We start from the raw sequence: 27,542 nt of genomic DNA on the forward strand, positions 1-27,542 counted from the left end.
CTTTTTTTTCTTCCCCACGTCCTTCCACCTTCAGATTGGCGCGACGATACGCACGCAACTTTACATGTGTGGGGGTGGTTTTTTTCCAAGTGTGAAAAGATTGGGAGGTGGGTTTTGGAGTTGTTGGAGATGAGTTTTTTCAATCTTGCCAAAATTCCTAGATTGGGAGATTGTTTTGGGCACTCTGGGGATGCTCTTAGGTCTTCTGAATACCGGTAGGACGCATTATCTTCAGGAGCAACTCAAAGTCACTATACTTAGGTCTTCTTTTTATTAGGAATAATAAACATGCAAGCTCTTACAATTACACACAAATATATCATAATTGATCTTTTAAACAAAAGGTGACCCTAGACATATTTAAAGATATGGTTATTTAGAATTTATATAAATTAATTAGTAATATAAAGTGATACTTTTAATGGTAATGTGAAAATAACATTGCCAAACTTCTCTATGAATAATAATATATGCCACGCAAAAACAACGACATATAATTATATCAACTCAATTTGACAACAAAGTTTTCATGTACTTCTTCTACAAGAACCATCGGGGTCTTCATATTCACAATGTCATAATAAAATTCATGCGACACAATTCTCAAAACTTCTTATTGACAAATCCAAAATAAAACATGCCTTATTATTGACAAGTTATTACCTTCTTTTCGACCAATTCAGACATAGTGTGGTTGTTCACCATCAACGAACCTACAAAATAGAACAAAAATAAATGGTGCCGAGCTGCATGATAGCTTAACTCAAATCATGGAGTTGTTATTTCATTTTTCATGTCACCTCACAGTATATGAGATCTAGCTAGACCCATATGTCATTTGCAGTAGTAGTTACAATGGTGCATCCTACAACTTGTTCTTGTAATTTGTTTTCAAGATTTTTAAATAAACATACATATTAGAAAAATGAAAACAATATTTTTTGGTTGATACATCTGCTACATGTAGGTGTGGATTTAATAAATATTAGATTTCTTCAATAAAATTGTGGGGTAATATGTAACCTATACTAGAAAAACTATCATCCACTCAATAAAAAAAAATCACTACAAGTATTTGTCACTCATAAAAGATTTTCTAGAAAGACCACAAATCTTGTTGTGATTATAAAAAAAGTGCATGAGGATTACAAATTCATGTTGTACCTCATGATATGTACATGAATTAGTCATGATGAAAGACTATGAAACAATGCATGTAGCCTAGCGCATACATACTAGATTTGACTAGTGGTTCTTTGATTATCGTTACCATAGTCTAATTGAGATCATAAAATTTACTCATGAAGTGGAACCAAAATTCATTTGAATATAACACGCTTCAAAACTTGGTCTAAGTTCTAATTTTCAAGAGATGGACTTTGTTATGATTGGAAATTATAATGTTACACGACAACAGATTATAGACGTATACAAGTAAGTGAAAATTGAATAAGTACTAGAAGTGGTAGGAATGATGAGTTGAATCAGCTTCACATAAGGTATTTATAGCTAGCAATTTTTTTAATCTTTTCCTTGTTATGAAGCTAGGTTGTCTGTGCTTACATATAGATTTGTGTGAGTGCGTCCAATTTAAGCTAACCGAGGTCCACATATATATCATTGACATTGGCTACCAACATGGTTCTATTTGATAAACTGTTAACATTTGTGTGAGTGCGTCCAATTTAAGTTAACCGAGTTCCAAAATAAAATGCTTCTATTTGATAAACTATTAACATTTTTCTTAAAAAGAGTTTGTTCACCACCAAAGTATCTACAGAATTGGAAGAAACTGAATGTGTAAACAAAGATGTTAAGCTAATCCTAGTTAATCTCATAAGTGAAAGTTGTTGCTTAGTTTTTCATGTCACCTCACATTACATGAGATCCACCTGGACCTAGATCTCACCTGCATTTGTATTTACAATGGTGATATCTAGAACTTTGTTCTTATAGTGTTTTTTCTTTTAGTTTTAAAAGAATGCACATAAGAAGAATATGCAAAACTATTTTTGGCTAACACATCTCCTACATGTTGGCATTGATCTATTAAATATTATATTTGTTTTAATAGAATTGTTGGGAGAGATGTAAGTTATTTTAGAAAAAAATTTGGCCACTCGTGTAAGAAAATGACCCAGTACCACACAAGTCATCAACTAGAGAGGGGGTGCATAGGTGATCTACAAGATTTAAACAACACTTGCGAAAAACATTTAGTACTTGTTGTTGAATTGGCTTTGCAACCAATTGTAGAACACAATGGAGTTAAATCACCTAGACTAAACAAGAGCTATTGCAACTACAAGAGCTAGAGCAAGAAGAAAACAAAAGAGTAAGCACAAGCTACTCAGGCTACCTTACTCTAAACAACTACAAAAGCAACAGCTACACAAGCAAGGTGCCACTAACTAGGCTATCTCCTACTTCCACTAAGGACTGAACTTGACAAGTTACCAAAGGTAGAAGATGATGATCTCTTGAAGTTTTCTTTGGATGCACCTACATACACAAGCTCACAATTCTTAGCAAACAACGAAAGCACAAGGGGGTGATGCCCAAATCAAACACAAACACAAATAGCACATAGAGACAAGTGATTTATCTTAGGGTTCAACCAAACAACTAGGGTTTGCCTACGCCTATGGTGTTGAGGTGGTCACAAGTATTGGCTTTTCAAACCTTGCTCTCCAAGTGACCACAAATATTGAGCTCGGTATTTTGATAGCTTTGAGGCAACTAAAAAAAACTGTTCGGAGCTCCATGAGAAAAACACCTAATCCAACAAGGAGCTCAAGATGATCACATGCACTCAATCTCACACCTAGGCTATGACTTCTCTCTTGGCCTTCTCTTTAACTCCACATCTCAGCTTAGGTCTCCAATGTGCCAAGGTATCCTAACAAAGCTAGTCAAAGAGTTATAAATAGAGACCACAACAAATATAGACACATAGTCCAACCAATGATCCATTGACACTCTAGGTGCACCACTAGATCATCCAGTGATGGCACATAGCCAGGTTCTTTGAGCTAGCCATTGGAGTCCAATTGAAATTGTGATTTGTCTATCTACCTACATTGAAATGCCTAGTGGTTCTAGAGCGTACACATAAATGATCAAGACAATGTTCGTGCCAAGATGACCTTCACCTTCATTGGACTGTTCGGTTGCCATCTTCTCTTCTCTAGATCATCCATTGAGCCTTGAGTGAAGGACGTAGCCAAATTCTTCGATTGTTGATCGGTTACTTCGTTGGATTGTTCAATAATACATTGATAGCCTTTGGACCATGTACTAGTTATAGTCAGTGTTTTCCTAAACGCTAAACGGGAAACAGTCGGTCACCTACCGTTTAGCCATTATTCGGGCAAAACGTTCCATTAAACGGGCTAAACGACCAATTAAATGGGGTAAACGGGTGATTAAACGGAAACGGCGCACCACCGTGTAGCGTGTACACGGTGTTTAAACGGGCTAAACGACTATTTAGGCGAACATTGGTTATAGTACAACACCAACTCTAGGTTAGATCCTGCTATCACTGGATGCTCTAGTGATCTATTGGACATCTTCATTGTTGTTCAATAATTCTACAACCACATCCTCTGAGTTCTTGTGTTCATCTATATATGTAATAGTTTTTACTAATTCATCATATGACTTGATCCATTAATCCTATTATTGGTTTCAACTCTAACTCATTCAATTTAATCTATTTGATTTAGGCTAGATGCCTAGAGTATAGAGTAGACTTGGGCATTTTATGGGCCGAGCTGGGTTCGGGTCGGGGCAAAAAAAGCCCAATTATTTGGGGCCAAAATAATCTTGCCCATGACCGTCCCACTAGGTGACTTAGGCCTGTTTTTTGGATCGGGTCCTTGCAGGCTGCCTGCGTAGTTTATAATGTAAAACGACCAAAACAAATATTCCAGCCTGGGCTAGGGCCAAGATTTTTTTCTAGGCAGCAGGATCTATGCTCGGGCCCAATCCACTAAGGTTTGTGGGTGGGCAAAAACCCAACAGGCTTGGGCCGAGCCAATGCGGGCTCAACTTGCTCAGGTCTATTATAGAGTGCCTAAATGTACTCTTCAAATGGTGTCTATGTTTGACGTGGATCCTTTTGAGTACACTTAGACACTCTATAACCTACCAAACTAATGAGCGCCAAAAAGTTGGCGTACTTTGTTACAAACTCAATGTAAAGAACTAATTATTTTCATACATTAAGCTTGACTTAGACATTTCCTATAAAAAACCCAACAAATTCTCATTAGTTCTTTAACTATTGTGTATCTTCACCAAATTCTCACATAGGGGTTGATTGCACTTACAATTATTAATAAAAAGTTCATGTGAAAGATCACATATCTTGAAGTGAATACAAACAAAATGTAGGAGAATTGCAAGTTTGTGTTGTAGCTCATGATATGCACATTAAGCTACCATGATGAAAGAATAAGAAATAATGTAATGCATTGTAAAACACACACATATGCAATGGATCTGTGTAGTGGTTCTTTGATTATTGTTATCATACTCTAGTTTAAATATTCAATTTCTCACATGAAGAGGAATGGAAATTCATGTGAACACAACACGCTTCAAAACTCGATCTAGATTCAAATGTTCAAGATATGCACATTCATTTTCATGATTGAAAATTTTAACGTTACACGACAACTCACTAAAACATGCATATACAGGTAAGTAAAAACTGAACAAGTACTATAAGTGGTACGAAGGATGAGCTACGAATTAGCTTGACACAAGAAGTTTACAACTGGTGATTTTTTGATCTTTTGTTTGTTACGCCACTAGGTTGCCTACGTGCGCTTGCATAGATGTAGGTGAGTAGATCCAATTTAAGCCAACCACACGTGGGGTCTACATATCAATGACATAGGCGACCCGAGTGATGGGATATCTTACCTTCGAAATATCAAACAAACGAGCTCTTACAAATAGGCCAAAATTTATGCAAAGTGTTTAAAAAAGGTGGGCTTATAGGTATGTCTTAAATATGTGATAGTTTAGAAAGCACACAATAACAAGATTCACATAAATTTGACTATTTTGATATATAGAATGATATTTTAATCATTAAATGTGAAGAAAATATCATTAATTTTTTCTTTGAAAACAAGCCACTACTAAAAAAAACTTTCAACAATATAAAGGCATATTGATTTTTATCAAGTAGTTTAACACAAAAGTTCCGGTACACTTCTTGCACGAAGAATATCATGCTCTTTACAAGCATCACAATTCTTAAGAGTTCTTATTGATAGATCCATAATGAAACATGTCTTATTAAAAGTTATTACTTTAAAAAAATCAAATTCATACTTCAGCTTCATATGGGGCAGTTCACTACAAAAGCATACGCAAAATTGGTAGAAAATAAATAAGCAAACAAAAATGTTGTGATGCAAAACAGTTATTGAGCCCAATTAATTTTACTAGCAAATGTTCCATGTCGCCTTGCAGCACATGAGATCCACCTGGACCCGCCAGATGTCATTTACTTAATTTATTTTTTATTTCCCCAATTATTTAAAATGAGGGAGCATTTTATTTTGATGTGGATCCTTTTGAGTATACTTAGACACTATAACCTACCAAACTAATGAGTGCAAAAAAGTTGGCATACTATTTTACAAGCTCAATTTAAAGAGCCAATTGTTTTTATACATTAAGCTTGACTTATGCATTTCCTATAAAAACACAACAAATTCTCATTCGTTCTTTAACTATTGTGTTATCTTCACCAAAATCTCACATAGGTGTTGACTGTACTTACAATTATTAATAAAAAGTTCATGTGAAAGATCACATATCTTGTAGTGAATACAAACAAAATGTAGGAGAATTGCAAGTTTGTGTTGTAGCTCATGATATGCACATGAAGCTGCCACGATGAAAGAATAAGAAATAATGCAATGCATTGTAGCACAACACATATGCAATGGATCCGACTAGTGGTTCTTTGATTATTGTTATCACACACTAGTTTAGATATTCAATTTCTCACATGAAGAAGAATGGAAATTCATGTGAATACAACACGCTTCAAAACTCGATCTAAATTCAAATGTTCATGATATGCACATTCATTTTCATGATTGGAAATTTTAACATTACGCGACAACTCACTAAAAACATATACAGGTAAGTGAAAATTGAACAAGTACTAGAAGTGGCACGAAGGATGAGCCGTGAATTAGCTTGACATAAGGAGTTTACAACCGGTGATTTTTTGATCTTTTGTTTGTTATGCCGCTAGGTTGCCTACGTACGCTTGCATAGATGTAGGTGAGTAGATCCAATTTAAGCCAACCACACATGGGGTCTACATATCAATGACATAGGTGACGCGAGTGGCGGGATATCTTGCCTTCGAAATATCAAACAAACAAGCTCTTACAAACAGGCAAAAATATATTCAAGATGTTTTAAGAAAAAGGTGGGATTATATGCATTACTTAAATATGTGATAGTTTAGAAAGCACGCAACAACAAAATTCACATAAATTTGACTATTTTGATATATAGAATGATATTTTAATCATTAAATTTGAAGAAAATATCGTTAAGTTTTTCTTTGAAAAACAAGCCACTACTAAAAAAGCTTTCCACAATATAACGAAATATTGATTTTTACCAAGTTTGTTTAACACACGAAAGTTCCGGTACACTTCTTGCACGAAGAATGTCATGCTCTTCACAAGTATCGTAATTCTTAACAATTCTTATTGATAGATCCAAAATGAAACATTTCTTATTAAAAGTTATTACTTTTTTTAAATCAAATTCAGACTTCAGCTTCATGAGGCAGTTCACTACAAAAGTATACGCAAAATTGGGAGAAAATAAATGAGCAAACAAAGGCCCTATTCGCTTGTCTTATAATCCGTACTTTTTAGCTTGTTTTTTTCAGTCAAAACAATGTTTTTCTCTCACAACAAATCAGCCGGAATAGTGTTTCGACTTGTTTTTTCAGTGAAGCGAACGGGGCCTGATGTGATGCAAAACAGTTACTGAGCCCAATTTATTTTACTAGCAAATGTTCCATGTCGCCTTGCAGCACATGAAATCCACCTGGACCCGCCAGATGTCATTTACTTAATTTATTTTTTTTTCCAATTATTTAAAATGAACGAACATTTTATAATATAATAATAAGAAAAAAGCAAACCAAAATTTTCTGGCCCATACATTTCTTACGTTTGGCGGTAGATCTACTAAATATTAGATTTGTTTTTTTTTGAAAAAAAAACTGGTTTGAACTGCATGTAAAAAGCTGTCCTCTCACGTTTTTCTTTCCAAATTTGTACTTGAAGGCGTTCAAACCAACGTGAGACAGATTTGCGAGGAAAAAAATATCTCGTATAAATGGTAATGCATTACTGAAGAGATAGCCTAGCTAAACAAATCGTTAATGATCGGGCTGTTTGCCAAATAAACTGCAGATCCTAAATTTTTTGCCGAAAAAATCTCTTTACGTTCCCTCCCTCCTCCCATCTCCCAACGACCCGGCCAGACCTCCCCTATATTTCTCTCTCTCTCTCTCCACGCAACGATCTAGTATCGCCTCCTCCTCTACTCCTCTCTATCCCCGCTTCGTTCTCCACAAGTCACTGAGGAGCCGAGCAATGGTGGAAGCAGCTATGGTCCACAAGGCGGCAGCGGCCGCGGCCGCGGCGGTGATGAGATCACAGCGGAAGATCAAGCAGGGGCCTGCAGAGACGACGACGATCCGCAAACTAGTTCGCGTCTTCTGCGACGACCGTGACGCCACGGACTCCTCCGGCGACGAGGCTGCTGCCGGTGACGGTGCTGGAGCGCGGGGTGTGCGTAAGTTTCTCAAAGAGATCGTCTTGGAGGAGCATCGGCCGTGTTGCCATGTCACAGCGACCCCGCCGCCCGCCGGGAGGATCGCCGGCGGTGGCAAGAGGAAAGCGCCGGCGGTCCTGGCGCCGGGCGCGGCGGCGGAGCCGAGGTACAGGGGCGTGCGGAGAAGGCCGTGGGGGAAGTACGCGGCGGAGATCCGCGACCCGCACAAGGGCCAGCGGGTGTGGCTGGGCACCTTCGACACCGCCGAGGAGGCGGCCAGGAAGTACGACAGCGAGGCCCGCCGACTCCGCGGGCCATCGGCGACTACCAACTTCCCTGCAGCGCCAACGACGCCTGAGCGTGTTCCGGCGTCGCCCCACGCCGTTCCTGCCGTGGGCGAGCTCTCCTCCGCCGAAGAGTCCAGCGACGAGTCCCAGCTGGTGGTGGGCTCGCCGGTCTCCGTCCTCCGGGCAATGCCTGGCGAGACGGCGCCTCTGACGCTGAAGCCCACCGACGCCGCCGATTCGACAGCCAAGAAAGACGCGCCGGGCGGCGGCCTTTTGTCGCCGTTCTCCGCCGACGCGCTCCTGCCTGATCAGCTCGGCGACGACGTGTTCTCCTTCACCCCTTTCGGCGATCCGGCCTTTGGCGGCGTCCCGTTGGACGACTTGCCCACGCCGCCGCTCATCGACTACCTCGCCGACGACCCCGCGCTCGACCTCGGCAGCCTCCCAATGTGGCCAGGAGGCGACGGCTGCCGGCTCAGCGACATCGGCGACGACGACCTCTTCTCCCTCCCCCCGCTCTGAATGATCGTCGTCGATCAGCGCGGCGGCCGCCGCCGAAAGTGTTGTCCTTTCCCTTGTATGTATGGAGCCAAATGCTATTCTTTTTTTCGTTATTAGAAATTCTCTGCGTCGACATCTCTTCTTCTCATTCATTCTGTGTGCATTCCGTGTGTTAAGTAATTGATGAGTACATGTATTCAGTGTGTTAATGCATAAGGCGAGACTTGGATCTGATTCAGAATTTTAACCAGTTTGTTGTATGCTTATTCGTTAAATCGTTCTGGATATTGACCAGCGCGAAGGCATTTTTGCTTTCAAAATGCTCCGCTTCTCCTGCAGCTGACGAGGCGCCGCAAAAATGGCCAAACGGCCCAACGCTTCAACCGCCGGGACTCCAGGAGTTCGGTGGTGCTCAGTGGCGCTCGAGATAGCTACGCTGTACGCACAGGCTTGGTATTCGGAGCTTGGACTGGAAGTGAGTGAGTTGCTGCTCGAGTCTGCTGCGATATCAAGTAAGACCTCCAAGCTGTCCGAGTCTTTAGTTTCAGGGGTCTGCCCAAATCTCCGAGCTCAAGTTTGTGGGTTGTTTTGCCCTTCACAAGTCGCCAAGGGGTAATTCACTTTTTTATATGGTCACTGGAGTGCTATGGATGTCATATATATGATCGAGAATGCACTCCCTCTATTCGGGTGTATTTCTCTGCTAGGACGGGATTTTAACTGAAAATTACTACATTAACATATATTTATGCAGGATTGATGTTATCATATTCATATTTTGAAAAAAAAATATATATATAATGACGTGAAAGTTCACTGGTCTAACAAGGTACCCACTGCTTTGAAATTACAAGGAGTGTTTCGTTATGAACCATGTTTTGACTTCGATTGACAATTGTTCTACCAATTCACTTTTCTGATACAAAGTCACAATAAGTATTTTTCAGTATAAATCTGATAACATCAATTTTACGTCAGATAAAATTAGGCATACGCAACTGTCCTTATAATGCATCGGCTACAAATTTCAAATTTAGGCATGAGGAACATGATACACATCTCGACAAAATTTGGCAAGAGCATTATGATATACATCGCGACAAAATCCGCTAGTGCAAGATCCAACTCATACCCAGCTCGTCTCGAACACACGTCGGTTACTAGCACTACGGGAGAACGCAGATTTGCCGAGTGCTGCCAGCTTTGCCGAGTGCCCTGAGTGCCGGACCGGGTGGCACTCGGCAAAGTCTAGCACTCGGCAAAGAGTGGCTTTGCCGAGTGCCACAGAGTGCCCGGCACTTGGGAAAGGGCGGCACTCGGCAAAAGCCCTTTTTGCCGAGTGCAACACTCGGCAAAGAGTGGCACTCGGCAAAAAAATGGCACTTGACGGCCGAGCCCGCCCACGCCGTCAAATTTTTTTTAAAAAAATTCTTTGCCGAGTGCCGGCCCTGGCACTCGGCAAAGAGGGCCTTTGCCGAGTGCCAAGGCCCTGCACTCGGTAAAGATCCCTTCTTTGCCGAGTGCCACTTCCTGGCACTCAGCAAAGGCCCTCTTTGCCGAGTGCTAGGGCCGGCACTCGGCAAAATATTTTTTTTTGTTTTTTTACCCATTTTTTTGTGAGGCCTTCCCACATTATTTAAAACTCCATGTTCAAATTTGGGACAATTTTGACTTTTTTTGCTATATTTTGTTAGTTTTTTTTGTTTCGTTGAATTTTATGAAATATTTCAAATTTGAACTGCAGGTGCATGGAATAATCGAATTTGGTTGTTCAAAAAATGATATTCATGATATTTGGTGTATGTTGAGGCCGTATCCAGGAACTCACATAAAATTTCGAGCATCTTGTTGACGTAACATGACGAGGTACCTGCGGGAAAAGTGTATTTAAATTATATAAAATCCGAACGAAGTCCGAAAATGACGAAACTTGTCGGGGCATCGTGTTATCGTTGACGGCCTTCGTGCGGGGTTAGTTGATGTGTCGGCCTTCGTGCCGCAAATGTGGTTGTCGGCCTTTGTGCCGACGTTTTTCTTGCAGATTTTGAAAACGTCCCCGTGTAGGGGAGGTGCTACCGAAATTTTCAACTTTTCTTTAAACTCCTTACATTTTTATCTTGTCACTCACGTGCAATATCTTCTTTTTTGTGCAGCGGACATCGGGGGCGGCGTCGAACTAGGTCGGAGGGTCGCCGGCATCGCAAGTTGGGCCATCCGCACCCGGACCGTCGCCGGGATCGCACGCTGGGGCGCAGTCGCCGTGAGCCGCTTGCGGAGTAGTTTCTATGTATCGAACTTGTGAACTTGTGGACTATGAACTTGTGGTTTGTAATAAATTATGGATTTCGGACAAATTTGGTCATTTGTAATATATAAATGTGGTTTGTAATTTATTGCTGTTGAATTGTGGTTTCTATTATATATATATGCATTGTTGTTTAAATGGAAAAGCAAAAAAAAAAACAAAAAAAAAAGAAATTTAGAGGTGACTTTGCCACTCGGCAAAGAAAATTAAAAAAAAAATAAAAAACACGCTTTCCAAGTGCAATGGTCATTGCACTCGGCAAAGAAAATTAAAAAAATAAAATAAAAAACACCCTTTGCCGAGTGCCGGTGCTGTGGCACTCGGCAAAGAGGTTTAAAAAAACAGATTTCTTTGCCGAGTGCCGGAGCTGTGGCACTCGGCAAAGAGTTAAAAAAATAGACGGCGTCGGCCGTCGGCCGACGGCGTCAAATCTTTGCCGAATGCCCACACGGCACTCGGCAAAGCCTTTGCCGAGTGCCCGAAATTTAGCACTCGGCAAAGCAGCCTTTACCGGAAGGGGATTCGACGGAGGCTCTTTGCCGAGTGTTGCACTCGGCAAAGGCTTTGCCGAGTGCAACAGGCACTCGGCAAAGAGCCCGCCTCCAGTAGGGTAAAGAACACAAGGGCTCACAACACGCTTGCCGTTATCTCCCCTAGAGAGTGCTACTCGTTCCTTAAACCTCTCAGCCCACAGAAGCAGGTGTCTAGTTAATATGCGTGTGTCCTAGGACATCGTTATTTTATTTTTGTTCCACTTATGAACACTAGGAAATAGAGGTGGACAAATGCTTCAGTTTTCCCTTCTCTCTCTTCCCTCTCCTCTTTCCTCCCCTCTTTAGTTGAGTGAAAGCGGAGGATCAACAAAGGCAGTAGGTGGCTCAAGCTTGACAACAACATGTCATCGTGACAATGGGTTTCACTTGTCGCCCTAGAGGCACAGGTCACCAAGGTGAAACCCTAGCTGCTTCCTTTTTGATAAAAAGGGAATTGCTAATCGATAGGTGCCTGATTATTTTGTTCTTCTCAGTTAACACATGTAAGCCATTGGATTTGCATCGAATGTATCACCTGCCTTCGTCTTCCTTTGGTTGTCTTCCACACTTGATCATATAAAACACGGACAACATCCACTCCCCCACCTACTGCACTCATTAGGTCATCCCCTATGGTGCTACCACGAAGTTCTCTACCTCGATCGCTGTCATGCTAACCTAGTGGAGCTCGAGCTCTCTCTCACTAAAACATGGCCCAACCATCATACTCCATCGCCTGTGATTGGCAGCAACATGCCGCCTCACCGCTCCGCCCCTTAGCAGCCACCTCCGGTCTGGCCTACCCCTCTTCCCCCCTCCGATCAATTTCTAAGCTTAAAGCACATCAGATTCCCCATCAACCCTTACCCCTAACCCAAAGAGGTCACTGACAGTGTGGAAATCAAATCACATTTTTTTAAAACCTTGGTAAGTGAGGAGGTGTGTAAAAAATAGTTGCTCGTGTTTGGTGCATGGCTTACTCTCTACACTACCGGATTCAGCTTCTTTGCCGAGTGCCTCAAAGACCGATATACACTCGGCAAAGCCTTTACCGAGTGTTACACTCGGTAAATGGCGTTCGGTAAATATTTTATCGGCAAAGACCTCTTTGCCGAGTGTACTTTATCGGGCATTCGGCAAAGGCTTTGCCGAGTGTTAATTTGACACTCGGCAAAGAAAAGTCACTGTGACGACGAGCGCTACCGTGATGGCGGCTTTGCCGAGTGTCAAGGTCAAGCACTTGGGCAAAGGTCACCGCTTTGCCGAGCGCCGTTGACTCAGACACTCAGTAAAGGTGGCCGCTGTGCCGAGTGCCACCGGCAAGACACTCGGCAAACATGCGACCTTTGCCGAGTGCCTTGCCGTGGCACTCGGTAAATCTGTGATGTTTGCCGAGTGCAATGGCCTTTGCACTCGACAAAGCATGTTCCCAGGTAGTCACTTTGCCGAGTGTCATGGTCATTGCACTCGGCAAAGTGACTGAAAATAGTATTTTTATTTGTTTTTTACATCCCATCCAAACAAATAGAAGATATATATAACAAACATCATCAACATCACATATATATCATCAACAACACATATATACCACCAACACCACATATATATCACAAACATCACATATATATCACAAACGTCACATGTCTTACAATATAACACAAATAAGTTCACAAGTAATCCAAGCGCTCCATCATCTACGTGACAACTTGCGTGAAACCTTCTCAATTTTTTTATCATAGCCTCCACATATGATATCATGACATCTCGACAAGTTTCAAGATTTTCGGTCTTCGTTTGCTTTTTATAGAATTTAAAAACAACTCGACTGCAAGTTCGTTGTCATGTTTCGTGAATAAGATGTTCGAAATTAGTGGTCTGTTCCTGGATACGGCCTCACATTATACTAAATAATATGAATATCACTTATTTATTTTTTTTTCATTATTCGAATGACTAGCAGTTATAATTTGAATTATCCAAGAAAATTCAATTAAATGAAATAAATTAAAGAAATATAGAAAAAGTCCGAGAAATGTGTCACATTGGAACATGGAGTACCAGGTATTGTATGAGGACTGCAGAAAAAGTTTGGAGGTCAAAAGTGAAAAAAATATGGTTTGTCGAGTGTAAAAAAATGACACTCGACAAATCAGCGCTTCACCGAGTGTCAGGAGAAGACACTCGGCAAAGGGTTAACGGCGGTGGCCCTTTGCCGAGTGTTCTGGTTTGTTGAGTGCCCGACACTCGGCAAACCTGGTCTTTGCCGAGTGTTATTGTTTGCCGAGTGCTCGGCACTAGGCAAACTACCTCTTTGCCGAGTGTCAGTTATTTGCCGAGTGCTTTCTCTATGGCACTCGACAAATAACCTCTTTGCCGAGCGCCCGATAAAAATCACTCGGCAAAGTATGGGACACTCGGCAAAGAAGCCGTCTCCGGTAGGGCTAGCTATGTTGATCGGCCCAACATCCAAGCAAAGCCTCAAGCAAGTTCATGCCATCTCCCGAATCAGGTACTGAAGCATGGACTTAGTTTTAGCAGTCTGCTTAAATCTCCAAGGTCAAGCTTGTGGGTAGTTTTGTTATTCACAAGTAACCAAGTAATTCACTTTTTCATATGGCCACTAGAGTGCTATGCCTTTCACTAGATGTTATACATATATGAGAATGTACTCCCTCTGTTCAGGTGTATTTCTCTGCTAGGACAGGATTTAACCGATAATTGCTACATAATATATTTTTGTACAAAATTGATGTTATCATATTCATATTGAAGAATATATATTCATGCGCAAGTTCGATCTGACAAGTTACCCTCTTCTTTGAAAATACAAGGAGTATTTTGTTAGGACCATGCTTTGATTGACAATTTCTCTACCAATATTCAGTTTTCTGTTACAAAGTCATAATAAGTAAGTATTTTCAATATGGATTTGATAACATCAATTTTATGTCAAATAAAATTAGGCCTTTGGAACCGTTCTTACGATGTATCAGTTACAAATTTTAAATTTAGGCACGAGGAACGTGATACACATCACGGCAAAATTTGGCAATAGGATTATGATAGTCGTGACAAAATTAGCTAGTGCAGCATCCAACTCATGCCCTACCTTATTAACGTACGTCGGTTATTAAAGCACAAGGGCTCACGACACGCTTGCCATTATCTCGCGAGTGCCACTTATTGATTAAACCTCTCTGCCCATAGAAGCAAGGTCTGGTTAACCTGCATGAGTCCTTGGACATCATTATTTTATTTCCGTTTCACTGATGAACAAACACTAGAAATAATGGGTAGATAAATGTTTCTCTTTTCTCTTCTCTCTCTCCCCTCTCCCCTTTGTTCCTCTCTCTAGTTCAGTGAAAGGGTGATCATCAAAGGCGATAGGTAGCTCAAGCTTGACAACAACTACATGTCATAGGCCAACAAGGTGAAACCCTTTCTACTTCGTTTTTGATAAAAAAAAATTGGAATTGCTAATCAATATGCGACTGACGTACATGTACAACGCCCACTCCCCCGCCTGCTGCCCTCCTCCGGTCATCCTCCCACGGTTACAAATTTCAAATTTAGGCATGTGGAACATGATACACATCTCGACAAAATTTGGCAAGAGCATTATGATATACATCGCGACAAAATCCGCTAGTGCAAGATCCAACTCATACCCAGCTCGTCTCGAACACACGTCGGTTACTAAAGAACACAAGGGCTCACAACACGCTTGCCGTTATCTCCCCTAGAGAGTGCTACTCGTTCCTTAAACCTCTCAGCCCATAGAAGCAAGTGTCTAGTTAATATGCATGTGTCCCGGGACATCGTTATTTTATTTTTGTTCCACTTATGAACGCTAGGAAATAGAGGTGGACAAATGCTTCAGTTTTCCCTTCTCTCTCTTCCCTCTCCTCTTTCCTCCCCTCTTTAGTTGAGTGAAAGTGGAGGATCAACAAAGGCAGTAGGTGGCTCAAGCTTGACAACAACATGTCATCGTGACAATGGGTTTCACTTGTCGCCCTAGAGGCACAGGTCACCAAGGTGAAACCCTAGCTACTTCCTTTTTGATAAAAAGGGAATTGCTAATCGATAGGTGCCTGATTTTTTTGTTCTTCTCAGTCAACACATGTAAGCCATTGGATTTGCATCGAATGTATCACCTGTCTTCGTCTTCCTTTGGTTGTCTTCCACACTTGCACCATGTTCGCTTGATCGTATCAGCCATGCTTATCAGTCATGATACAATATTTTTTTTTCTCACAACAAAACAGCATCAGCCGGCTTATAAGCCACAGAAACGATCAAGCAAAGGGTGTTGATCATATAAAACACGGACAACATCCACTCCCCGACCTACTGCACTCATCAGGTCATCCCCTATGGTGCTGCCACGAAGTTCTCTACCTCTATCGCTGTCATGCTAACCTAGTGGAGCTCGAGCTCCCTCACCAAAACCTGGCCCAAGCATCATACTCCATCGCCTGTGGTTGGCAGCAACATGCCGCCTCACCGCTCCACCCCTCAGCAGCCACCTTCGGTCTGGCCGCCCCCCCCCCCCCTCCGATCAATTTCTAAGCTTAAAGCACATCAGATTCCCCATCAACCCTTACCCCTAAACCCAAAGAGGTCACTGGCAGTGTGCAAATCAAATCACCTACTTTTTTAAAAAAAACCTTGGTAATTGAAGAGGTGTGTAAAAAATAGTTGCTCGTGTTTGCTGCATGGCTTACTCTCTAGCTAGGTTGACCGGCCCAACATCCAAGCAAAGGCTCAAGCAAGTTCATGCCATCTCCTGAATCAGGTACTGAAGCATGGACTTAGTTTTAACTAGTCTGCTTAAATCTCCAAGGTCAAGCTTGTGGGTAGTTTTGTTATTCACAAGTAACCAAGTAATTCACTTTTTCATATGGCCACTAGAGTGCTATGCCTTTCACTAGATGTCATACATATATGAGAATGTACTCCCTCTGTTCAGGTGTATTTCTCTGCTAGGACAGGATTTAACCGATAATTGCTACATAATATATTTTTGTACAAAATTGATGTTATCATATTCATATTGAAGAATATATATTCATGCGCAAGTTCGATCTGACAAGTTACCCTCTTCTTTGAAAATACAAGGAGTATTTTGTTAGGACCATGCTTTGATTGACAATTTCTCTACCAATATTCAGTTTTCTGTTACAAAGTCATAATAAGTAAGTATTTTCAATATGAATTTGATAACATCAATTTTATGTCAAATAAAATTAGGCCTTTGGAACCGTTCTTACGATGTATCAGTTACAAATTTCAAATTTAGGCACGAGGAACATGATACACATCACAGGCAAAATTTGGCAATAGGATTATGATAGTCGTGACAAAATTAGCTAGTGCAGCATCCAACTCATGCCCTACCTTAACGTATGTCGGTTATTAAAGCACAAGGGCTCACGACACGCTTGCCATTATCTCGCGAGTGTCACTTATTGGGCTTGTTCGCTTGAACTTATCAGTTGGCTTATCAGCTAGAATCTACAGTATTTTTCTCTCACAACAAATCAGCTTCAGCTGGCTTTAATACCAGCCGAACAGGCCCATTGATTAAACCTGTCTGCCCATAGAAGCAAGGTCTGGTTAACCTGCATGAGTCCTAGGACATCATTATTTTATTTCCGTTTCACTGATGAACAAACACTAGAAAGAATGGGTAGATAAATGTTTCTCTTTTCTCTTTTCTCTCTCCCCTCTCCCCTTTGTTCCTCTCTCTAGGTCAGTGAAAGGGGGATAATCAAAGGCGATAGGTAGCTCAAGCTTGACAACAACTACATGTCATAGGCCAACAAGGTGAAACCCTTGCTACTTCGTTTTTGATAAAAAAAATTTGGAATTGCTAATCAATATGCGACTGACGTACATGTACAACTGCCCACTCCCCCGCCTACTGCCCTCCTCCGGTCATCCTCCCACGGTGATGGCATGGAATTCACTACCTCCGCCCCTGCCGCACTAACCTAGCTGGAGCTCGAGCTCCCCCGCCCAAACCTGGCCCAATCAATGGTCTAACAAGTTACCCTCTTTGAATAACAATGAGTGTTTTGTTAGGACCATGCTTCGATTAACAATTGCTTTACCATTCACTTTTCTGATATAAAGTCATAATAATAGGTAATTTTCAATATGAATCTGATAACATCAATTTTATGTAATTGGGCATATGGAACCGTCCTTACGATTCATCAGTTACAAATTTCAAATTTAACACAAGGAACATGATATACATCACAATAAAATTGGGCAAGATGAATACGATACACATCGTGACAGAATTCGCTAGTGCAAGATCCAATTCATGCCCAGCTTGCCTCAAACACACGTTGATTATTGAAGCACAAGGGCCCACAAGCTTACCCTTATCTCGACTGTGAGTGCTACTCGTTCCCCAAATCTCTCGACCCATATACAAGCCTATGTCCGGTTAACCTGCATGAGTCTCAAGACACTATTATTTTATTTACTTTCACTTATGAACAAACACTAGAAAGTATGGGTAGATAAATGCTTTTCATTTTCTTCTCTCTTCTCCTCCCCTTTCTTCCTGTCTCTAGTTGAGCGAAAGGAGAGGTCCGACAAAGGCGGTAAGTGGCTTAAGCTTGACAGCACCACATGTGCATAGGGATAAAATTATCCCTCATTTCAAAATAAACTAAAAACCTTTTAAGCTACTATTTTTTGGTTCACCAACTATAAGTATTATATTGTATTTTATTATGCACCGTAGTGAGCTGGAACCATGTCAAAACAAACGACCCTGAATCAGGTTAACATGATCCGTCCTAATTAATACTGAATAGTGAATTTATCTTCAATTCGTTTTCTGTTCGACTTTCGCTTTATTATATGTATATAATCAACCATCAGTTCGCTTGCACAGTCGTATTACGCTAGTCGGCGACTCGGCGTACGGACCATGATACGCCTTGCAACACATCAAGTTACAAATATGTACATGTAGATACGTATATATGTGACGACACCGTTTTATATTAGCAGCCAAAGTGGCAGCTGATTCGTTGCTGGCTTCAGCCCCGGATCCTCCACGTGGCGACGATAGCCGCCACCGAGATGGCGGCCACCGACGAGGCCCAGATGACGCCGGGGCGGTTGCGGACGAAGAAGTTGGCCATCCTCTGGTCGTGGTATTCTCTCACCTTGTCGATCTCCCGGTCCATGGCCATGTACACGGACGGGTACGTGGCGTGGCCGTCGATGTTCTTGATCAGCTCGTGCACCTCCTGCCCGCCGCCGGACCCACCGAGGACGACGCCGGCGCGGCGGAGGATCCGCACGTCGGCCGCGTCCTCCACGATCGCGTTCATCATCTGGAAGTAGCGCGTGATCGGCTTGCTCTGCTCCTCGTACTCCCGCGCCAGGAGGTTCCGGGCCACCGTGGCCAGCTTGAAGTCGTACACCAGCGCCGGTAGCCACACCGTCGGCTGCGCGAACTCGATCTCGGCGCGGCCGTTCTCGGAGGCCTGGAGACGGACCCCGGACCGCCGGAGATCCCTCACGGTCGGCATGCGAGACGGCCTGCCGGTGACGCCCCCGCCTTTCCCCTGCGCCGGCTTCACCACGCTCATGTGCAGGCAGTCCAGGAGCGTGCGCGCCGCCACCTCCTTGCTGGCCGCGACGTCCTTGAACGGGCTGTCCGGGGGCGCCGCCCCGGTCTTCTTCGTGGAGAAGGGCGAGTAGTACCAGCAGAAGCGGTGGATCACGTCGGCGAGGTTCTGCTCCGTGACGTCCAGCTTGTACTCGCGTCCCATGGATTCCTTGACGTCCTTGAAATCGGATTGCTCTACAGTCTCCTTGATGACGGCCTCGATGTGGCGGGCTACGTTGAGCAGGTCCTGCAGCCGGAGCTGGTTCTCGAGCTTGATCACGTCCGTGACCATGTCGAGCATGTGGCGCGACTTGAAGATCTGGTCGACGGAGTCGCGGTCCGCGTTCTTCCTGCTGATCGCTTCGTTGAGCTTTGGCAGGTAGCCGACGACGAGGAAGATGCCGTCCACCACGCGCTTCTTCTTTGCGTCCCAGCGTTCGTCTGTCACCTCCGCAGGATCTCCTGCTTCTGCATCAGCGACAGCGTCAGAAAAAGAGATAAGTAAGTATGACGACGAATGGTTAGAATCTGGGCGACGCACGATTACCGTCGGGTTGTCCAAGGATTTTGGAATGGCATTTCCTGGCGAGGGCCAGGAGCAGGCTGTTGGCGCGCAGCATGTGGTCGTCGACGTGCCGGCCCGTGACGGCCTCGTAGACGAGCGCGGCCTTCACCCGGAAGCTGTTGCGCCGGTCGATGGCGCTCCGGTCATCGTGCGTGAAGAAGACGCTCGCGGGCGCGAACTCCTCCGGGTGCTCCGCGCGCAACCGCTCGTACGCCGTGGACTTGAGCATGGCATCGTACGGTGGCGCCGACGTTCCGCTCATTTTCGCTTTGGTTCCGATCGGGTGGTGACGCTTCAGAACTGGCGGGTGGCCGATGGGGTTTTATAGGTCTCGCTCGCAAGGGCCGTGAGGGGCAATGCCACTCTTTCTGAATTCGCCAGTAATCCCTTTCTTGCGCGTGATCAGAGGCCACAAGCAGCTTACGTGACATGGAGGAATACGAATTCAGGGTCTGTTTTGAATATAGAAATAGAAATTTCACAAGAATTATATAGAAAATATAGAAATTCCACGTAATTCAGTTCAATTTCATACGAAAACGTAAGAAACTACCGGAGAAATTCTTTATTTGACGACACTACTAATAAGATGAACTATTTCTTCATTGGCTCTGCGTGCGTTTCTTCATTACCACCTTTAGTTAAATTAAGCATTTAATTAACCCAAAATGAAATCTAGCCGATTTGATAACTGGCTGTTAAGGAATCCAGGTTGGACAACACGACGATCAGGGATCGATCCCAAGCTGATGTGCCGGTCCGGAATGGACGCCCCGCAAGCTTCCCCACAGATTACAACCATCTAGGCATCGCGCACTGAAGGCTCATGCACTCATGCTCGCGTCGCGTAGAGCCGTACACCATTCCCTTGCTCCGAAGGTATTACTGACCAAGCGGACGGGACGTGGTCACGACAAGTATAAAGCACCTGAAACATGGAAACCCGTGCTGGGACACAAGGCATACACCAACAGTCCAACATCATGCGTTTTACAGGATTCCTCCATGCCATCATGGCAACGCTTTCGATATATAGAAACCCTTGACACTGAAGATGCACCATCAGCAATGCCCATCTCTAGTAAACGGCCGAGAATGCACAGAAGTGGCCACTTTGGTCAAGAAAAACGAGGCATGGTTTTCTAACGAGTCATTAAGTTATCAGTCCTAACCAGCAAAGAACAACAACATGGGTAATACTCTTAAGGTAAACAGTGAGTGGCATAGCAGAAACTGACTCCATTTTGTTCCATATGTATCACTGTGAGGCTGCCTGCGCGACTGCTTCCAGCATCCCCTTCTTATTCTTCAAAACTGTCGTTCAACTGGACTCCTCACTGCATCACGGTCCTTTCTTTGAGCCAAAGCAGCAGGCGCCGTAAGGCTGACCTGGACATTGGAGCGATGGAGCCAACAGCCGGTCTGCCTTCCATGTAATGTACAGGGGTCTTCTCATCCTTCAGCTTACTATAGGATGAAGAACTGAAGATCTTTAAGGACACACCACTTGTCGTCCCCTTTTTACATGACATAGGGTCGATCGATGAAGGCCCACTGGAAGATTTGTTCATATTGTTCTGCGGCATGGTCCCACGTGAAGTCTTTTGACATGCCCCGCTTCATGAGCCCTTCCCATGAAGACTTGTGTTCCCTGTATGTCGAAATTGCAGTTCGCAATGTCTGCAAAACAAGGATCAAAATCCAATTATGAAATGTTCTGCCCCATAATACAGTAGAATAGTGGTTTAGTTTTACTGTTGCTGGGTAAAAAATATCACTGCAATCTGGTGATAAACAGTAAACAAACTGATCCTGAAACCACCTGTGCATAAACTCCCTATATTGCCCTTCAATTGTTTCATAAGAAACTTAACTTCTGTAACTGATACTCCCTCTAGTCAGGAAAACCTGACGTTTCAAACAGTTTATACTCCATGAATGTTAGGAGTACTTTGACCCGAGAAAAGTCAATATTATCTTAGATGCACTTTTGAATACAAATCTACTTATAAAAGTTTTATGCCCTAAACTTGCATATAATTTGAGTAATAGTTGGCCAAAATTTGTAAAATCTGACTTTTCCCTTATCAAAATACTACTATCAGTCCTGGATGGAGGTATTACTAATTGCAGTTCAGTTTTGTTGTTGGAAATGACAGCTCCAGACCGGACAGAGTAATTTCCAGGCTTGGTTCGATAACATATTGGCCAAAGTAAAAGCAGAACTAATTAATACTCCATTTTAAAAATATATGATGTTTAGGACAGGCTAATAAGTTTGAACTCAATAGGTTGTCCGAAATGTCATATATTTATAAACAGAGGGAGTAATCACCTCATAAGCACATACCGGACATGTAAATTCACATCCTGCACCTGACACAAGTCAGTCTAGAACCAGGGGTGAATTTTCCGTATATGCTTCAGGCTTCGATTTCCCACTAATTCCAACTTGCCATAGATCAGTTGATGGGAGGTGCGGATAGCCGGGTATACACCCATCACACAGGTTGAGTCCTCCTTGACTCAAATTTGGTTGCCTATTTATTATTATTTACAACACCACCTAGGCCTTGTAAAGTGGAGCTTATAGCAGCTTTTACTGCTCCCAGAAGCTCCAAAGACCAAAACTCTTCCAGGAGCCCAAGTCCTATAATATGCTACTGCCAAAAGTTTAGTTTGTGATGAAGGCCAGAAGCTAGAGGAGTTCTTTCTAGATTATTTTTCTTTTTAATAAAGTTCCCATATACCAACACAAGAAAACAATAAAACTCATTTTACCATAAAACCAATTGCATGCTTTGTGCCTTTGTTATTAGAATTGGCTAGACGGTTTGTTAGCACAAAGTGAGTTCAGCAATGTTTCATCCATAAATTATAAGGGTCATTGTAATCACATACTATGATCAACTATCAAGATCCTAAGTTCCTAACAGAATTCAAGTTTGATGGAAACTTACCCACAACATGTTTTCCGTGGTTAGGGGTGCGAATGCCCACCTGCAAAATATGTGTATGCAGTAAAAATTGATCAGGAGTTCACTGATGAATGGAGCAAACTACTGCAATTACTGTAAGCATTCAATTGATTCCAGAATCCAGCTGAAAAAGAGAGAGAGAGAGAGAGAAGGAACTGCAAATGTTGAAATGAAGCTTTACTTACCCCGTACCCTGTTCTCCATTCTCACTGAAAGGGTTGAAATTCTCCACAGTATCCTGTTCAACAAACAAAATAGGTGAAAAAACATTCTACCTTGGTACTAATATAACAAGGCAGTATTATAGGATGGCTGTCTTACTCTAAGTCCCCCAGTTGCATGGACAACAGGAACTGTGCCATACTGCATAGCATATAGCTGATTCAGACCACAAGGTTCGAATCTGGATGGCATTAACAATATACTGCAGCTGCACAAAAAAGGAGAGATCAATATCCCAAGTATAAAATGTACTTATAAGATGTCAAGTGAGTTTTTAACAACATGCTGTTGCATACCCGGCAGTTATTCGGTGGGAAACTGGAACACTAAATCCAACCCATCCACGAAATTTATCCTTGAAGTTCGACTCTCTAGATCTCATCCAGTTTTCGAGCTCTGGGTCACCAGATCCAAGCATGACCTACATTAAATAAGAAGAAAAGTTTCATAGGTCAAAACACTCTAGTTGTAGGCTTCAAAAGGACAACTCAACTTCTAAATCCACTCCGAAGTTCGACCCATGCCATTCATCAGCCTTCAGTTGGAAGTGAAAAGCAAACACTTGTGCAAGAAGATGTTATTCAGTATTCCAGGAAGGAGAATGTTGGAGGCCAAAGGGAACCACGGTGCCTCTTTTTCATACAAGTTTCTTAAGCAAAGTACTAAATATTAGCACCATTAGTAAATAAACTGATATAAAAGAGCCAATTCCAGCAACGGTCCATAAACTTCTCCCACGTTCTCGTCTTTGTCCACAGAGTCTCAAATTGCACATTCGGCGCCTCAAACTTTTGTCATGGTTTCCAGATAGGTCGAAACGGGTCCAAATCAGCCCTGGCTTGCATGCCACCATGCTTGGTAGTCATGTGGGTCAAATCTGCATATATATTGCTTCGGTTCCACATTATAGTTTACTTTTCTATAACTTTGACCAAGTTTTTTTAAAAATATATTAACATCTATGAGTTCAAATAAATTCACTATCAAAACATATTTCATGAAGAGTTTAATGAGAGTAATTTGATATTATAGATGTCAGTGCATTTTTCTATAAACTTGGTCAAAGTTAGAGAGGTTTCACTTGGGAAGTTGGGATAAAACCAAAGTGAATTATATTTTGGAATGGAGGAAGCAGTATTTACTTGTTGACTACTTCACAAATATTGTTTAATAGATAGTCACATTAAGGAATTCCCTGAAAATGCTCTAAACCAAGAATTATTAGGGGGACAGCTTCTCTAACCAATCATATGCACTAGAGTCGAGGATTCCACTGGGTGCACGGTGGCCTACTAAATGCTATATAGGCAGTTGAGGCTGATTTGGACATGTTTGGACCTACCTGAAAACCAGGGACAAGTTTAAGGTATCAAATATATTATTCCAGAGATTTTGTATGTGGATAAGAATCTGAGACAAGTTTAGGGATCACTGATGAAATTCCTCTTATCAGGATTAAGCAAGTTTCTCTTAGCATTTCAGGCTCTATGTTTAGCCAACCCCTTACGCCAGAGCAGCGGCAGCTCCACATCTCCACGTGGTAGCCCATTGAGAACCAATGTGAACAGCCCCTACAAGCAAGTATTCAAGCTACTACAGTAGCACTGGGCAGCTACGCGCCTATGCCAACTAATAAAAATGGTTAAGAATCAAGAAAAAGAAATAAAGAATGAGAAGGGCTGGAACTGGAGAAAGCGATTTAATCTAAGGACATTAGGAAAGTTAAGAAATCCTCTTAAAACTTGCAGACACATGTTAATAAAGAGTGATAGATTTGCACCTCAAATACTTATTTAATTCCACCTGTAACTAGATCACACAAAAAAAACCACCTGTAACTCGTGCAAGTTGAAACTTGAAAGTAACAACGACATCTCGTATCTGTAATAACTGTCATACTACCAAATCTGATGTGCTGTACTATACTATCCCCAATATATTTGCACGCTTTGCCAAGCCCTGGTAGAGGCAGGATGTGTGGCAAGTAGAGTTACATCTGGGAGGTGCATGGCAACCAAGCTGAGATGAGAAAAGTGCATAGATGAGAAAACTATTTTGATATATTGATCTACCCAGTACTAACTTTCTGGCCCTACTTTGAGTTAGAGGTGTTGCCAAAGAAGGCTGCTAAGTGGTAACTAAGTCAACCTGGACTGAAAGTACACACCCTCTTCTGAACCTTAACATGTTGCTCAGTAGCTAACACAACTCAGAATCCTAGTTTATTTCTAAAGATAAGAAACCTGTCTTCACAGCTGCTGGTGCACCTCACCAGTTCCACAGTTATCCTGAACCTTTTCCCCCACATGATGGTTTTAACTCACTTTACAGCTTACAATAATGGAGAAGAATCAGGACTTACAAATTGAACGTCGTCCCGCATAAGATGCGGTATGATAAGTTGAATGAGATCAATGCCTTTCTGATAATCCAATCTTCCAATAAAGCCAATCTGTAAATTAAGTTAATAAATTGATCCATATTATTTCTTTCAAATAAAAATTCATGTCTAAAGCATCAATATCTCACCAGAGAACTGTCAATGCACTTTTACATTTGTCCTAAATCCATATTATTTCTTTCAAATAAAAATTTCGGGCCTTATAGGTAAACCCAGCTCCTTCTGCAATGCACTTTTACATTTGGCCTAAACCAACAATATCAGATAAAAAGGATAAGTGAAAGAAATGAGAAACAAAGAATAAACATAGGAGGCAATCATCCTAATGCATATACAGATGCTTTAGAGAACTGTCAGCGCACTTTTACAGAGAGGTCATCAACAGAATAATGACAAGGGATACATTTGTCCGTGGCAGGGTTCCAATCATTAATGTCTATTCCATTTACAATTCCTGCAGTATAGAGGCATATTGAATTAACTTTTATCATCTGACTTGCTTGTTTTCATGAAGTAGTTGAAGAACAGAGCAAATTAAAATGAATATGGCTACCATTTAATACACTCTTTCTGGAGCTTAAGAGGTCATTGAGGCCCTGTCCACCTTCAGCAGTTGTGACCTCCCATGAATAACCCTAGAAATTAAACATAAAATGAAGAGAGAAGACAAGCAACACCTAAATTGAAGGGAGAATAGCTTTTAAAAGATCAAAGAAAAATGACATATGTAATATCACCTTACTGACAGTCACGATTCGATCTGCTATCACAACTGCACCTTTCAAAAAATTAACTGCCTCACCCTTGTCAAGGGCATGCCTCCTTGCCCATTCAGGGAATACCCACTCCAGAGCTCCATACCATTCAGGTGGCAACCCAAGGTCACGATATGTGCTTGCAGGCTCTACACCCTACCACAATGAGATAACATATGGTTTGAGTAAACTGTGCTGCCAAGCTATGTATAGACAACACAAAATGATGAGCTCAAACCTGATGTGCTAAATTATGTATTACAAGAATGCTGCGGGAGTCTTTATAAACACCATATGGTCTATATTTCGCAGCAAGAAGGCTGAAACAAACAAAATCAAGGTTAGGATGAAACGGATTACATAATGAAAACTAATTTAGCATTGTGAAACCAAAGCAAGGAAACAATAAAGAGTACATGTCTAAAATTGCACTTCAATTCAAAGTGAAACAGCTGACTGACAGCGAGCAGCAAACCATGTGAAACACGTCAAAAGAAAGAAGTATTATCTAAACAGCTAAATCATATTCATGACAAACAATAAGATGAAGCTCATTAGTCCATTAACCTCTAATTGCACTAATGTGTCCCAACTCGTAAGACACCTACATCATGCCTGCTTGATCATCACACTTATGTACTAACTGTCAAAACATAAGTAAAAGCACAACATGCACAGCCACAAAGACCATGCCAGCAAGGGACATCAAATCTAAGAACAGACCACTGATGCAGGACCATACCATTATTAAAGCAGCATAGTACAACTACCTAACTTTTTTTTAAAGCGGTAAAACAGGGAAGAGAATGAAAATATACAGTAATTTTCACGAACACGCAGTAGAGCTGCGTATCATTATATTAAGAAGAAGAAAATATATAGTAATCACAATGTTGATTTCTTCAAAGAACATACATTATGAAAGAAATAACACAAGATTGCATTGCAAACAGACTGAGTCCACAACAGCAATTGTTGTGCGAAACAACTATCCTTACATCTATAACAGATAAAAGGTTAGAAGTAAAACCATGCCAATACCCAGAACATGGGAAATACCATCTGTAGTAATACCAAGGAATATTCTTGGAGTGGTGAAATCAAGTTAAAAGAAAACTCAAATAACATATCTGAACTACAAACTGCTGTTTGAGATGCAGAAATACAGATATGTATTTGGCAAAGCTAGTCCAGCAACACTGGGTACTGTCAAGTATATGTCCTGTGTCTCATCTCTAGTCTTTACATACACATACATATGTATACAATAGGCACCTGGGCCAGTGGCGAATCTAGGATTTTAGGTTAGGGTATGCCACCCAAAAAATTTTATATACAATTCGGTAAATCCATTTAAGCATTTTGATAATAAATATAAAATTGACAGGTAATTCAGTATATATGCATTAAGTAACATGATAAGGCTTAAATTCATAGATTAAGTACAATATAAATAGTTCAAAAGCCATTCAGATAATTGAAATATGGGCATAAAAAAGTATTAGAGACTTATGACTATT

General features: G+C 41.9%; 3 protein-coding genes across 3 annotated transcripts; 1 reads left to right on the forward strand and 2 right to left on the reverse strand.

Annotated features, from left to right (window-relative positions):
- The first annotated feature begins 7,647 nt into the window (after nucleotides 1–7,647).
- Nucleotides 7,648–8,746, forward strand: LOC136519816 (ethylene-responsive transcription factor CRF1-like). Its single transcript, XM_066513189.1, has one exon. It carries the CDS (start codon nucleotides 7,656–7,658, stop codon nucleotides 8,643–8,645), a length of 990 nt encoding a protein of 329 aa, XP_066369286.1. The 5' UTR covers nucleotides 7,648–7,655; the 3' UTR covers nucleotides 8,646–8,746.
- A 9,732-nt stretch (nucleotides 8,747–18,478) lies between these two features.
- On the reverse strand, nucleotides 18,479–19,984 carry LOC136519815 (uncharacterized). The gene is made up of 2 exons (XM_066513188.1): nucleotides 19,649–19,984; nucleotides 18,479–19,569 (listed from the first exon to the last, which is right to left on the reverse strand). Exons 1-2 carry the CDS (start codon nucleotides 19,926–19,928, stop codon nucleotides 18,524–18,526), a joined length of 1,326 nt encoding a protein of 441 aa, XP_066369285.1. The 5' UTR covers nucleotides 19,929–19,984; the 3' UTR covers nucleotides 18,479–18,523.
- A 1,072-nt stretch (nucleotides 19,985–21,056) lies between these two features.
- LOC136523506 (soluble starch synthase 1, chloroplastic/amyloplastic-like) lies at nucleotides 21,057–27,084 on the reverse strand. The gene is made up of 12 exons (XM_066517170.1): nucleotides 27,064–27,084; nucleotides 26,261–26,392; nucleotides 26,005–26,178; nucleotides 25,821–25,902; nucleotides 25,630–25,721; nucleotides 25,452–25,513; nucleotides 25,229–25,319; nucleotides 23,163–23,287; nucleotides 22,966–23,074; nucleotides 22,830–22,882; nucleotides 22,627–22,666; nucleotides 21,057–21,346 (listed from the first exon to the last, which is right to left on the reverse strand). The coding sequence occupies exons 1-12, from the start codon at nucleotides 27,082–27,084 to the stop codon at nucleotides 21,188–21,190; spliced, it is 1,140 nt and encodes a 379-aa protein (XP_066373267.1). The 3' UTR covers nucleotides 21,057–21,187.
- Between the last annotated feature and the right edge of the window lie 458 nt (nucleotides 27,085–27,542).

Source organism: Miscanthus floridulus, chromosome 18, assembly GCF_019320115.1.
Source record: "Miscanthus floridulus cultivar M001 chromosome 18, ASM1932011v1, whole genome shotgun sequence".
Classification (NCBI taxonomy): domain Eukaryota; kingdom Viridiplantae; phylum Streptophyta; class Magnoliopsida; order Poales; family Poaceae; genus Miscanthus; species Miscanthus floridulus.